The sequence below is a fragment of the Octopus sinensis genome, linkage group LG13, assembly GCF_006345805.1.
Source record: "Octopus sinensis linkage group LG13, ASM634580v1, whole genome shotgun sequence".
NCBI lineage: Eukaryota > Metazoa > Mollusca > Cephalopoda > Octopoda > Octopodidae > Octopus > Octopus sinensis.
This window is the reverse complement of record NC_043009.1, coordinates 4,064,735-4,081,044: the sequence shown is the minus strand read 5'-3', so window position 1 is coordinate 4,081,044 and position 16,310 is coordinate 4,064,735. Positions and strand designations below refer to the sequence as shown.

At 37.1% G+C, this 16,310-nt stretch overlaps 1 protein-coding gene across 1 annotated transcript in view; it reads right to left on the bottom strand.

Annotated features, from left to right (window-relative positions):
- LOC115218431 overlaps nt 1–1,032 on the bottom strand; it is a 598,209-nt gene extending 597,177 nt beyond the window's left edge. The window contains exon 1 of the mRNA XM_029788240.2: nt 123–1,032. Within this exon, the coding sequence (XP_029644100.1) occupies nt 123–177 (55 nt within the window). The 5' untranslated portion in view covers nt 178–1,032. The remainder of the gene's footprint in view (nt 1–122) is intronic.
- Between the last annotated feature and the right edge of the window lie 15,278 nt (nt 1,033–16,310).

Genomic DNA, 16,310 nt, shown 5'->3' with positions numbered 1-16,310 from the left:
GAATAAGCTCTAACACCTACACGTAATACCTTTATAATAATAATAATAATAATAATAATAATCTGAAGAATACTAAAAATAACGTTGTGGTAAAGTGTAAAAAATTCTAAAACAGTACTTACCGAAAGCAAGATCAAGGCATTTAAGCAAAATCATTATTCCTGTAATAAGTTCCATGTTAATTAGTTTTGTGGTTTAATAACAATAATCGTAATAATTATCAATCATATATTATGTTATTTAAAAAATATTCTTTTTTTTTTATGTTATAATATTTCACCTCTTTCTTCGTTTGATTTGGATATATTCGTGTTATTTTTACGGAACCTCCTTGTAGAGAAGCACTATATATTTGTAGTTATACATGTATGTATGTATATTATTCCAAAATATATACACACACACTCATATATGTTATATATCCATTTATATATATATATTTATAAATAGATATATATATATATTTGTGTTGTTTGTGATAACGTAGTTGTGTAAGTTTCACTCGTGTGTGTGTGTGTCTGTATGCGTATGTATATAAAGATATGTATATGTTTGTATGTATATATATATATAAATGTGTACGTGTGTAAGTTTGTGTCTGTGTTTGTGTTTTGTAATGTGTCAGTGCATGTACGTGTGTGTCTGTTTACACGTGTGCATGTGTGAGTGTGTAAGTTTTGTTAGAGAGAGATTAGTTGTGGATGCGATGTGCGTGCAGGCTTATGAATGTATGTATATTTCTTATATATATATATTTATATATTTATACATATCCAAGGTAGCAGTAGATAGGGCGATGAAATGACGATGATGATGATGAGGACGATGACAATGATGATGATGGTGATGATGGTGATTGCGAAGGTGACGTAGGTACTTGTAGAAGAGAACAAGCAGAAAAAAATTTATCCAAGCCGAACAGAATAGGACACACCGTCGTTGTTATTTTAGTGTGTAGCAAATATATAATATATATACACGTATACATACGTACATATATACACATATACGCATATATATAAATATTATATGTTACTTCAAGTTATATGTGTATATATTTACATGCATATATATTTATATCTATATGTATATATCTATATATATATATATATATATATATACCGCTTATGTATATATATAGTTATGTTATCTATCTATATATATATATATTTATATACATATATATGTATTTATGTTCTGTATGTATGTATATACGTATCAAAAGCGAAACTCCACAGGAATATAGGCCACTAATACAGAAGACATATTTTCAGCATAGTTCACACACAAGCTTCGGTGATTGCCTCGCCCTGTGTTGTCTTGCCTGGCTGTCTGACTGTCTGTCTGCACAGGGTGGCAGGCAGAGGGGGCAAGGTGCGCTGCTGAGGAAGGTGCAAGCCAGAGACGAGAGTCGTAGTGAGAGAAGCGAAGGGGGGAAACAAACGATATTGAGAGAGAGAGAAATAGAAAAGCAGAAACGAACATGGTGAAATGAAAAGGGAATACGGGAGGAGGAGAAGGAGGAAGAGCTGACGATGATAGCAATAGTAGTAATGATGATAATAATAATAATGATAATGATGATAATAATGATAATATTAAATAGGCGTTGGAGGAGGAGTGACGGCAAAAGAAGGATTTATAAGGTGGAAGTCGGAGGTGTGTGGGGGGGGGTAGTGGTGTTGGTTGTTTTTATTAGAAGAAGATGATGAAGAAGGAGTTGATAAAGAGGAGGAAAGAAGGGGAGGTAGGTAGGAGGTAGAATAAAATAAATAAAAATTTTTGGATGGGTTGCGGAAGCAGGAATGCTAGCAGAAATCCGAAGAGTGAGCGACAGAAGAAGTGAGCGAGGAAGCGGACGAGTGGAGGGAGTGAAAGGAGAGGATAGAGAAGGCGAAAGAGCGAGAGAGAAAGAACAGATAAAGAGATTGACGCATGTATATGGATAGCTAGATAGTTAGATAGATAGATAGATAGATAGATAGATAGATAGATAGAGATAGAGAGAGAGAGAGAGAGAGAGAGAGAGAGAGATAGATAGATAGATAGATAGACGTAGATAGATAGATAGATAGATAGATAGATAGATAGATAGATAGATAGATAGATAGACAGAGAGATAGATAGATAGACTGACGGATATAATCTTGCCCTATGACATTGTCTTGTAATATGTATATATATATGTATATATATATATATCATTGAGTGCGTGTATGTGTCGTTATGTGTGTGTGTGTATGTAAATGCATGTGTGCGCGTATGTATGTGTAAACGTGTTGAAGATGAAGTGAAAGAAAAGAAAAGTGATGAGCAAAAGTGAAAGAACGAAATATAGCAATGGAATGATTCGCTACATGTAGGTGGAACATTCTATCTATCTATCTATCTATCTATCTATCTATCTATCTATCGACACGCTACATGCAGTGCTGTAGCATGGCCGCAATTCAATGATCGGAACAATTAAAATAATTTACACCTAGTAATTTTACATGTGACAACACTTGACAATTTCCTCTTTGTCTTCCTCTCACGTATATATAGATATAATATGTATATATATATACATGTATATATATTATATACATTATATATCTATATATATATATATATACATATATATCTCATATATATATATATATACATATATATATCTATATATATATATATACATATATATATCTATATATATATATACATATATATATCTATATATATATATACATATATATATCTATATATATATGTACTATATATATATATATATATTTATATCATATATATATTTATATATATATGTACATATATATATCTATATATATACAATGTATATATCTATATACATGTATATATGTATACATATATATATCTATATATATATACATGTATATATGTATACTATATATATCTATATATATATACAATGTATATATGTATCATATATATATCTATATATATATACATAATATATATATGGTATATATGTATATATATGTATACATATATATATCTATATATATATACGTAATATGTATATATATATACATGTATATGTATATCAATCTATATATATATATATATATATATATATATATATACATACATGTATATTATATATATATATATACATACATGTAAATATATATAATAATATATATATATATATACATACATGTATATATATATCTATATATATATATATATATATATATATATATACGTATGTATGTATATGTGTTAGTGCTTTTGTAATTTTACGCGTTGTTACACTTAAAATTATACACACTTATAATTTCAGCTTATTTTGTATAATATATCTTTATTATACGCGTATATTCTGTATATTTCTATATTGAAAGGTTTTGCACAGACGTTGGTCATAGCTCCCGACTAATTACTAAATAGTTGCAGAACACTTTCAGTAAGTAAATACCTCGATTAAACAAATTCGAGCGTACCTTATGATATTCCCCACCCCCACATACACACACACACACATATATATATATATATCTCAGAGACACGTTTATATATATATACATATATATATATACATACATATACACGTTCATATACATGCATAAATACATACATATATATATACACACATACGCTCGTTCAGATATATATATATAATATATATATATATATATAATATATATATATATATATTATAATACGTTCATATACATACATACGGCACGTTTATATATATATATATTACACATGCACACGTTGATATATATATATAATATATATATATATACACGTTCATATACATACGCATGTTTATATATATATATATAACGGTGTTTATTATATTATACATATACATGTGTTTATATATATATATATATATATGTATGTATATATGTATATGTATGTCTATATATACACAGGTGCATGCTTGCGCGTATAACACAGCAATCGTTGTCTTTCAAAGCAAAACAGTTGTAGTAGTAAAAGCAATAGTAACAGCAGCAGCAGCAGCAGCAGACACATTAATCAGCAGCAGCAGGGGAAGTAACGGCAGCAGCAGCAGCAGCAGCAGCAGTAGTATTGATGCATGCAGAGGCAGCGATGGCGGCGGTAGTAGTAGTGGTGGTAGTGATACAACTGATGAGCGCTGCTGAGTGAGGGGTCGGAGGCGTCAGCGGCAGTTGCAGCAGCAGCAGCAGCAGGAGTTCTACTACTGCTACTACTACTACTACTACTACTTGCGGTAGCAGGGGTTGTAGCAGCAGCAGCAGCAGCAGCATCTCGACGAGTTCGTAGCTGACGGCAGTGGAGAGAGAGAGAGAGAGAGAGAGAGAGAGAGAGAGAGAGAGAGAGAGAGAGAGAGAGAGACGGAAAGAGAGAAAGTGTGAGAGAAAGAACGACAGAAAGAAATAAAGAAAGAAAGAAAGAGAGAGAGAGGGAAAGAGAGTGAGTGAAAAGGAAAGGAGGAAAGAGAGAGAGAAAAGCAAAGAAAGGGAGAGAAAGAAAGAGTGAGAGAAAGAGAGAGAGACAGCGAAAGAGAGAGACAGCGAAAGAGAGTGAGAGAGAAAGAAAGACAGAGATAAAGGAATAGATAGATAGAGAGAGAGAGAGAGAGAGAGAAGGGAAAGGAAGAAAGCGATAGAGTAAAAGTGTAGAATGTTATATTCGTTGGTGTTTGCTATGATGATGATGATGATGATGATAAGTGTTCAACAGACATTGTTGATGTAGATGATGATGATGATGGCGACGATGATGATGATGATGATGATCAGCATCATATCGGCGATGGCGATGACTTTGACGATAACGACGACGATAATGACGATGGCGATGACAATGTCGACTGTAATGATGATGACGATGATGATGATGATTCTTGGAGATGTTCATGATGTCGATGTTGATGTGATGTGGTGATGGCGGCGGGGATGGAAGTGGCGTTGTTGTTGTTGTTGTAGTTGTTGGCGGTGGTGGTGGTGGTGTTGGTAAGGGCGGAGGTGGCTTTACATCAGATGATGGCGACGGTTACGGTGGTGACGAGCGAGGAGAAGCAAGAGGAAGAGACTGTGTGTGTGTGTGTGTGTGTGTGTGAAAGAGAGAGAGAGAGAGAGAAAGAGAGTGTGTGAGAGAGAGAGAGAGAGAAAGAGAGTGTGAGAGAGAGAGGGTGAGGGTGAAAGAGAGAGAGAGAGAGGAAGAGAGAGAGAGAGGAAAAGAGAGAGACGAAGAGAGAGGAGAGAGACTGAGAGCGTTAGAGCGATGGTCGTGATGATGGTGATGTTATTTTTCAGCTGATGTAAAGGATGATAATGGTGATGGTGCCGATGTTAGCAATGATTGTGGTAGTGGTGGCGGTGGCGGTGGTACTGCTGCTGATAATGGTTGTGGTGATGATGATGGCGGATATAAAGTGTGCAGTGATGTCGACAAGCCTCTATTCAGTGAGTAGCGGTCGGAGGAGACGACGTCGAGGTGGTAGCTAATCTCTTCTAGGCATGCAGTTTGCAGCAGCAGCAGCAGCAGAAGAAGAGAAGGAGAGAGAGAGAGAGAGAGAGAGAGAGAGAGAGCGAGAAAGAGAGAGGATGAAAGAATTAAGAGACAATATTTAGAGTTAACACACACACACACACGCGCGCGGATGCTTTTAAACACACACATAAACATACATGAATAAACACACACGAGCACAACTTACACTCATTCATATATATATATATATATACACACACACACATACACACATTCATAAACTCAAGCCCATACACACTATATATATACACACATACACATACATCCACTTATAAACGCAACGCACATTGTGTGTGCGAGCGCGAGCGAGAGAGAGAGAGAGAGAGAGAGAAGAAAGAGAAGAGGAGTGAGGTAGCAGTAGTAACAATAGCGTTTGCAGCATCAGTCAACACCGCCCCCACTCCCAAGGGATCCTATACGCAGTCGCTCGACATGCTGGAAATAGCAGCCAAACTCCCCTTTAACTCGTGCAATCACACACTAAACGCGTGAAAGTATTCAGCTACACGTCTCTCGATCTACGGACAAGAAGACATTTGTGGTGAGTGAGGAAGCGGATCGGCTTTGACTATGAGGAACCCAGCCGCATCAGAGTTGACCTGGGGTTAAAAACAACAACAACAACAACAACAACAGTAACAGATGCAGCAGCAGCAGCAGTCGTAATTGAGTATTATTATTATTGTTGTTGATGTTCTTTAACTCCAGTGTAACACCGGTACAGCTGATTTAGCTTCATCAAAGGTATCAAAACAAACAACAGAGATAGCAGCATATCTTTTTTTATTATTATTATTATTGTTAATATTATTATTATTATTAAGGCGAAAGGCGGCGAGCTGGCAGAAACGTTAGCAAGCCGTGCGAAATGCTTAGCGGTATTTCGCTTTGAGTTCAAATTCCGCCGAGGTCGACTTTGCTTTTCATCCTTTCGGGGTCGATAAATTAAGTACCAGTTACGCACAGGGGTCGATATAATCGACTTAATCCGTTCGTCTGTCCTTGTTTGTCCTCTCTGTGTGTAGCCCCTTGTGGGTAGTAAAGAAATAGGTATTTCGCCTGTCGCTACGTTCTGACTTCAAATTCCGCCCATGGTCGACTTTGCCTTTCATTCTTTCGGGGTCGACAAATCAAGTTCCAGTGAAACACGGGTCGATGTAATCGGCTTATCAGCTTCCACAAACTTGCTGGCTTTGTGCCAAAATTTGAAATCATCATCATCATCATCATCATCATTAGTAGTAGTAGTAGTAGTAGTAGTAGTAGTATTAGCAGCAGCAGTTATTGTTGCTGCTGTTGTTGTTGTTATTGAAGTACCGTTTGTGTCCGTGCAAGGCAAAAGTACGTGTCGTTTATTCCTTACTCCACGTCAGCCAATCATAGATCAGATCCGTCATCATAGGTATTCAACCGTGACCATCCCACCATTTTTTCCCGTTATGCAGAGATCTCGAGTACATACTATACACCATGTCCTTTTTCTAAAACAAATGTGATTTGAGGAAGATTTGGTTGCTATTTCTCAGCAATCAAGCGACCATTTTGATGTTCCCCCTTGTATAGAATTAGTCACAATTGGTTTCTTAGGTAGTTTCTTGTCGTCTGATTTTGGTGCAGCGTAAGGAAATAGTCTTTATCGAGCTAATGAAAGTGTCAACGTGTTTGGTCGACTTATTGGAAATAACAGTTACATCTCCCTCAACCACACTCAACTGCTTTAGAAAAAGAGGCACAGGATAATGTGGACCCAGCATTAAACTGGTACTTTGCTGAGCCCTCGAGAAAGAACATCAAAGTATCGATTTAGTGAAAATTACAGCGAAATCGCCCTCAATTACATGTCACTTTCGTAGAAAAAGACGTGTTGGGTAATGTAATTCTGGACTCCACCCAACCCAGCATAGGATAAAAGCGGTGTTCACGGATGGAATGTCTTTGATTACACGTTTTCTCGATGAGGACTGTCTTAGGTTTAATCTTCAAGACTACAAGAAACTCTATTTTATTGACATGAAAGGTAAAGACTGTATTGTCCGAACATCAACCAATTCAGCCATTTAACTGCTAATGGTTTCTAATAAAGGCACAAAGCCGGCAATTTTTGAAGGGAAGTATTTTGTCGATAGTACTTAACTAATAGTTTATTTCATCAACTCCGAAAGGATGGAATGCAAAGGTGATCACGGTAGGATTTGAACTCAGAAAACCAAGTATCGGAGGAAGTGGCACAATAATTTATACTGACGTTGTAAGGACTCTGCCCTGTCGCCTCCATTCGCTAGTATGTCTATGAGGCTGGCAAAATCGTTACAACACTTGCAAAAATGCTCAGTAGCATTTCGTTCTTCTTTACGTTCTGAGTTCAAATTCCAACGAGATCGACTTTGCCTTTTATCCTTTCAGAGTCGATCAAATAGGTAACAGTTGAGCACTGGGGTCCGTGTAATTGACTTACGCTCTTCTCCGAAATTTGCTGGCCTTGTGTTAAGATTTGAAACTAATATGTATAAAAGAGCGTTGATATTACATCAAAGTAAGGTGATGAATTGGCTTAGTGGTTAAGGCGATCGATAAAATGACTACAAATATGTTCTGGTTCTCTGCGCCCTCAGTTCAGATTCTGCCTTGGTCAACTTCACCTTTTATCCTTTTGCAGTAGATAAATATAGTACTTGTCTAAGTGATATATCTGTGTAATGATATAGTGAGAGTTTTACATAAAATGTTCTGCGTTATCTTTTCCAGGTCTTCACACCCTGAGTTGCATTTCCTACTCGTATTACTGACCAATTTATGGCATGAACCAATCCTTGGTAGACAGCTAACGATGATAGGCGTCTATTGTCATTCTGGGAGAACCTCGTGACGATTAGAGACATGATTTGGTCGCAGTGATCCGAAAATTACAAGAGCGGACTTGTACAGAGAAAAAAAAAGATTAAGTGATAAGAAACAAAATAACAAACGAAATATGATATAATAATTATATTTAACATTAGCGCAACATAAAAACGTAAGAGAAGGATAGAGTAGATAGAGTCTATCAAACGAATCCTGGTGTATAACTGGTAACCTTTTATAAAAAACAAAAGTAAAGATTCAGCTTGTATTTATTTCTAGCTGGTCGAGTGACTGTTTCAGCAATCTCTCATGACTCGGCAGAATGAGCATATGCAAAATAAGGTTGAGTGAATATAATATAGAAAAAGCATTAAGCATACTAACAACATAGAATGATTTGAAAAACTCCCTTTGACTAATATTATTCAAACGAATGTCATACTATGGAGTATTTCTTTTTTTTTAATCGGAAATATTCATGGGAGGTAACTCCAGTAAGCTCAGTTAAGTGAAATTTTCAGACAATATATATATATATATACATATATTGAACTCATTTGCTTTCGTATTTCATGACGTCCTGTACCGATATATGCATGTATATATATATATATATATATATATATATATATATATGTGTGGTGTGTGTGTGTGTGTGTGTGTGTGTGTGTGTGTGTGTGTGTGAGTGTGTGTGTGCGCGTGCGTGTGTGTATTCACACACACAATGCAAACTGTAATATATAAGACTGCTATAGAAGGATAGAGTACATGTCAGATATGATGTGAATTCAGAATGTAGAGTGTAAAACAAAGTATTTTGTCTAGCACTCAACCAGTTCTGCCATCAGCTGAGTTCCTTTGTCCTCACGGATTACGTGTTTTGCTTGCAAAACAGTTTTCAGTTTGAAACCATAATTAAAGATGTTTTGTTTTACTTAGGTGTCTGTTTATTTTATGCTACTGTCAGAATTTATCCTTTATCCGCACCTGGATAGGTCTCTAGGGCGCATTTCTGGACAAGTTCTAAGAAAGACCCGGAGTTACCTTTGCAGCCAACCTGCCCTCTTCATGAAAGCATAATTTCAAAAGGCAAAAGAATCCAAGACGGATCCATCTTGATACCATTGTAGTGCATGCAATGGAACTCATAACAAAAGGGTACGAAGTGAATACCATTAGGTATCATATCCTTCCCTTCATATCTATGGGTTTATCTTATTTTATCGACCCACAATTGTGAACGGCAAATTCACCCCTGTTTAAATTCAGAAGGCATAGCGCCGTTACAAGTTCCACAAAACATATTATTCGACGCTAACTATTGTACCAATCCTGCACCTTTATGCAGTTAATTCCATGGAAAATATATGAAAGCTCATATCTTCATTCCTTATCTAAGTTCATTTGAAATATTGGGTTCATCCTTACAAAGAATGAAGATGTTGTATTCGATAACGTAATGGCAAACAAGCCAAAATATCAGCTGTTTTAAGGTCTTTCATGCAATTATAACAGGAAATGAATGTAAGTTCACTAAGTGCTATTTTGTCATTAACAGGTGAATATTGCTCACCGAACTCTTATCAAGTCATACAAGGTAAGGTATAGACTTAATTATCTTATTTCTTAGTTTCACCGCAGTATAGCTTTTGTTAACCTAGTTCTAAGTAGAAACAACAGTACCGGTCTAGTAACCTAATTCCATGTAGGTGTATCTAGTTAACCTTGATCTATGTCGGTACAACTGTAGGGGTCTAGTTAACCTAATTCTGTTTAGACGTATATATGTGAGAAAAGTTGACTTCGTTTTTGAAGCTTAGCAATATATCCACGTAAAGTTATCGTAGTTCTAAATCCTTAGAGTTTATTCAAGTCTAAGGTGATAGTACGAAGGTATTGTAACAAAGTTAAAGTTAGCCTAATTTTAAGTAAGTTGTTCAGTATAGAAATAATTCACATATTATGAAGATACTTCAAACTTGGGTGAGTTACCCTTGCTACAAGTATAATCATGAGCAAGATAGACCAGGTTAACATACTATGTTGGGGCTACCGAGTGGATATATTGTCTAAGCGCAAAAGTTGACCCTGTTCAAACAGACCTATGACTAACAGAATTAAACCATGAGCTACATATTTTTGTACATATATATACATACATACATACATACATACATACATACATACATACATAGTTAATCCAAACATGAACAAAAGGATAACACAACAACGCGAGGACGTGGAATAAGTATAGTGTTATTGGACGCTCAGGAAAGGAAAGAAAGAAGGAGAATTCAACGTTTCGAGCGAAGCTCTTCGTCAGAAATATAGAAGAAAAGAAAAAGTCCAAAGAAGGGAAGACGGAGAAAGAAAATCGCCAACGATACACACGCGGTCACACACACACACACACACATATATATACATATGTACATATACATATATGGCTCAATTTACAAGAGGTCTTCCTCTTTCAAAACGATTCACTATGACGTAAGTGAGCTTGACAGCTATTTTTAGCAGGTCATGCAGACTACGTAGAAAGAGTCCTTCTCTACGGCGACAAAGTTGATAGAGCTGAAAGTGTGCGGGTTCACATCTCTGAGGATGGGTAATGTATGGTGATTACTTCTTTTACTAAGATTTCAATATGTTCTTATTTTAATGAGATGTTTTTAGACTCTTACTTACATATTAGATTAAAGAATTATTTTTACATAGATGTTCTAAATATATAATATTTAACTAAAAAAAAAAAAAACGGAGAAAAAGAAACTACTGTTGCTAGGCTATAGTGTTACCCACCTTTATGTAATTATTTTTATGTAGTTATAAGGTCACCTCTATATTAATTTGTATGAGGTGCGTATGGGAACAGTTCGTAGTGTATGAGTAATGAGGGGTGAATATTATTTATTTAAATTTAAATATATTTCTTAGCTAAATAAATGTATTTTAGCTCGCTCTAAATAAGTAGCTCAGTGGTTAAGAGCGTTGAGCTCCCGATCGTGAGGTTGCGAGCTCGAATCCCGGACCGGGTTGTGTCTTGTGATCTTGGGCAAGACACTTTATTTCATGTTGCTCCTGTTCACTCAGTTGTAGAAATGAGTTCTGAGGTCACAGGTGCCAAGCTGTATCGGCCCCTTTGCCTTTCCCTTGGATAACACCGGTGGCGTGGTGAGGTGAGGCCTGTATGTACGGGCAACTGCTGGTCTTCCATGTTGCCTTGCATGTTTATTTATGTTTAACTGCCCTCTCCTGCTCCCCCGAGCGTTGCCTTGAAATACAGGGCTATTTAACCTTTATCTAGCGAGAGGGGTGCACGCAACATCAGAGCTCTTCGTACATCAAGTGGGCCTGTGTGGCATGTCTAGTGGACCAGACCTCCTTGGAATCCATCAGAGAATTGTCACAGGACTATTCTCAGATAGTTGATACATAACTGGCGTTCTACTTCCTCGGGTCTCAGTGAACCCGGAAGAAGTGGTGACTATGGGACAATCCGACGCTCTCCTTATCACTTAACACCCAAGATACAGCCTCACCACCATTGCAGTTTAATATGTTTCACAGAAGACTAAGAATGAAACCCAGTAGATTACTACGACTTACTTTAACAAGAAAGACAATACTTAAGATGGCAGAAGAAGCAAACTCATTTCTAAAATTCATTTCCTACAGGAAACTTATTTTCGATAGGTCAACTCGCCATATCGCGGTTCATCTATCGCGGTTTTTCATTTAAGCTTACACCGATTCCTCTGTGGTGTTGCTTTGCATTTATAATTAAAATGAATATAAGCAAATCATGAAAATAATTTTTTAAAATATACTGTACAGTACTGTTTCTACTTTGTGAATTTTCACTTATCGCGGGGATTTTTGGAAGGTAACACTCGCGATAGTCGAGGGATTGTTGTATTAGTATTATATGACATTCTGTGAACAGCAATGCCGTCAGAGTTTTCCAGCCAACCTCAGAATTTTGAGGGTTTGTTTGTGCAAAATTGGGTGAAACAAACATCAAGAGATTTTCGTTAAAAAAGCGCAGGTTTATAGTCATTTCTTTTTGATAATTATATCATTTGGCTGTATTCATCGTCGCAATACACTCACACGCGTATACATGTGTGTAATATGTTTATACACACACAGAAGCATGTAAAATACATGCAAGCACACACGCACACGCACACACACACCTGAATGTAGCAAATTAGTCGGGTCGTTATTGAGCCGAGTAGATTAATTTATGCTTGTCATCGTTGCGACTCACCTCTTTCGGACCTTTATACTCTTTGGGATCGATCTCCTGTTTATACGATCGATTCTTTTTCGTTTTCGTCTGTTTTTGTGTCTCTCTTTCTAGACGCAACCCGGGGTCGATAAATTAACTACCAGTTACGCACTGGGGTCGATGTAATCGACTTAATCCGTTTATCTGTCCTTGTTTGTCCTCTCTGTGTTTAGCCCCTTGTGGTTAGTAAAGAAAGAGGTATTTCGTCTGCTGTTACGTTCTGAGTTCAAATTCCGCCGAGGTCGACTTTGCCTTTAATCTTTTCGGGGTCGATTGAATAAGTACCAGTTACGCTCGACTTAATCCGTTTGTCTGTCCTTCTTTGTCCTCTTTCGGGGTCGATAAATTAAGTAACAATTGTGTACTCGGGTCGATCTAATAGACTGGCGCCCTCCCTCAAAGATTTGGGCCTGTGCCTAGAACAGAAAATAATTACCGTTGGAATAAGGCACGTTAGAATGAGTGATGCGAAATATCGTTGACGTATAATTTAGGTGGTATTATTAAAGGATATATTTTGCGGTTAGTGTCACAATATTTTAGAGCTAAAGTCAGTATATATACTGAATAGTGTCAATATTGTTGGATTAAGCGAATATATTTCTGGTTAAGAGTCTACAGATTTTAGAGAACAGTTTTTGGTTGTGTGAGTAGAATCGATATGTTTTAGAGGATCGAATCTGAGAGAGTGTATATATATATATTGGATAAGGAATTTATATATATGTATATATACATACATATATATATATATATATATATATATATAGTTAATCCCAAAATACAACGCGAGGACGTGGAACAAGTATAGTGTTATTGGACGCTCAGGAAAGGAAAGAAAGAAGGAGGATTTAACGTTTCGAGCGGAGCTCTTCGTTACAAACATAGAAAAAGGAAAGGTCCAAGGAAGGGAAGACGGAGAAAGAAAATCGCCAACAATACACCCGCGGTCACATATTGAATGACGGGAAGGAAATATATATATATACACACACACACACACACATATATATGTATATATATATATGTATATATTATATATATATATATATATATATATATACATATATATATATACAGGAGGGGCTTCTTTCGTTTCTGTCTACCAAATCCACTCACGAGGCTTTGGTCGGCCCGTGGCTTTAGTAGAAGACACTTGCCCAAAGTGCAACGCAGTGGGACTGAACCCGGAACCATGTGGTCGGGAAGCAAGCTACTCCTGCGCCCATATATAAGAGAAGACCGGTAGTTTATTTTCGGATTGGTGTCAATTTTTTGGGATGGAGTGAAGAAAAGCTGGACAAAAACGGCTTTATCGATCGCATTCTCACCTGGAATCGATTTTTGTAATTTTTTCAAGATTAATACACGCCCTGATACCGTCGGTATAAACATATTAAATTTGAGCGCAATCGGATGGAGGATGCCCGAGATCCTAGAAGACACACACACAGAGACTGAGAGAACGGATTTTATATAATATATATATATATATATATATCGGGAGAATTTACGAAAAAAAGCAAAAGACGAAGACATGTGGTGTACAGAACAGGACCGGTAATTTTCGAACAATCTGTGTATATAGAATTTGGAAGACAGATTCTGTATATTCTGGAGGTGGAGGGGACTATAAATTTTGGAGGCCAGCGTCGGTATATTCTGGAGGATGCAATCTATATAATTTGGAGGTTAGAGTGGATATATTTTGGGGGTATAATTCATGCACTTTGATGGTTTGAGGGCAAAGTAAATATATTTTTGATTTGAAGTAGAGTCGAAATATATTGAGAGTAGAGTATATTTTTAGAAGGGTACTGTAGACATATGTTGGCAGTATAAACCAAATATTCTGGGAGTCAATATATTTGGGGTCTACAGCCGAAATATTTTGAGGTTAGACACGATACATTTTATGAGAGTTTAATGTTAAAGAAATTGACCCTAGTCCATATGTTTGTTAGATAAAAGTATTGCGGATTGCACTGACTGAGTCCGAAACTGGTAATCATTTGATGGTGGCAGAATCGTTAGCACGCCGGGCGAAATGCGTAGCCGTATTTCGTTTGCCGTTACGTTCTGAGTTCAAATTCCGCCGAGGTCGACTTTGCCTTTCATCCTTTCAGGGTCGATAAATTAACTACCAGTTACGCACTGGGGTCGATGCAATCGACTTAATCCGTTTGTCTGTCCTTGTTTGTCCCCTCTGTGTTTAGCCCCTTGTGGGTAGTAAAGAAATAGGTATTTCGTCTGTCTTTATGTTCTGAGTTCAACTTTGCTTTGAGGTTGACTTTGGTTTCATCCTTTCGAGGTTGATAACTTAAGTACCAGTTGCGTACTGGGGTCGATCTAATCGACTGGCCCCCTCCCACAAAATTTCGGGCCTTGTGCCTAGAGTAGAAAAGAATTTGAACTCAGTTAGCAAGGTAAAACGGTTAGTTGATATATAATGCGTTTCAATCACTCCACCCATCCTGTTAAATTGAATTCAGTGACAAATCCACCCACACTCGTTGTGTTTGTGTGTGTGTGTGTGTGTGTGTGTGTGTGCGTGTGTTGTTTACTGGGCTAACATACTAACCACCACCGTTATTACTAGTACTACTACAACTGTTGGAGCCACGAAGTGGTTTTTCTGTGGTCGAGCGATTTGCTAGAAATAGAAGGACAATCTCTCTAAAATCAGACCCTCGGTCTGTGTACGCGTGTGTCACAACATCTGAGTTCCACCCTTCCCCACCCACCCCTCCTCGCCATCGTTTGACAACTGTCGCTGGTTTGTTTACGTCCCCGTAACTTAGCGATTCGGCGAAACTGAACGATAGAAAAAGTACCAGAATAACAACAACAACAATAGTAATAGTAATAATAACAACAACAACAATAAAAATAATTAAAAAAATAAAATAATAATAATAATAAGCATTCGGGTGGATTTGTTCGAAGAAACCCATTGCTAGAAATAGAAACCAAATCTCTCTGGAATCATAGCCTTATTTTCTTTGATGTTGCTGATAGTTTTGATGGTAGTGATAATCATACTGCTATAGTTATTGTTGATGATGATGTTGATGGTGATTGTATTATAACTGTGGACGATGATGAGGATGATGATGATGATGATGACGGTGGTGACTTTTTAGATGTTCTTGATGATGACAGTGATTGTGGTGATGGTGATGGCGATTATACAACTGTTGTTGGTGATAAACGACGGTGAGGATGCTGCTGTTGATGGTAACGGCGATGGTTTTCTTTCAGCTGTTGGAGACAACGACGACGATAATGGCAGTAGTAGTAGTAGTAGTAGTAGTAGTAGTGGCAGTAGTGGTAGTAGTAGTAGTAGTAGTGGTGGTGGTGGTGGTGCTGGTATAGTTGTTGGAGACGGTGATACAATGGTTGTGATGATGATGGTGGTGGTGGCGGTGTTATAACTTGGACTTGCCGATGGCGTCGATGTTGTTAGTGTTGCTGTTGTTGGTGGTGGCGATAGTGGCGGTGGCCTTTGACGGTGGTGGTGCTGGTGGTCATGGTCATTATAGAAGTGGTATGGTTCACAAAGGTGGTGGTGGTGGTGGTGGTGGTGGTGGCAATGATGGCGATGGTTGTGATGTCGATGGTTACGGCATGGTAGTCGTAGTAAGTATCAATGGTGATGACA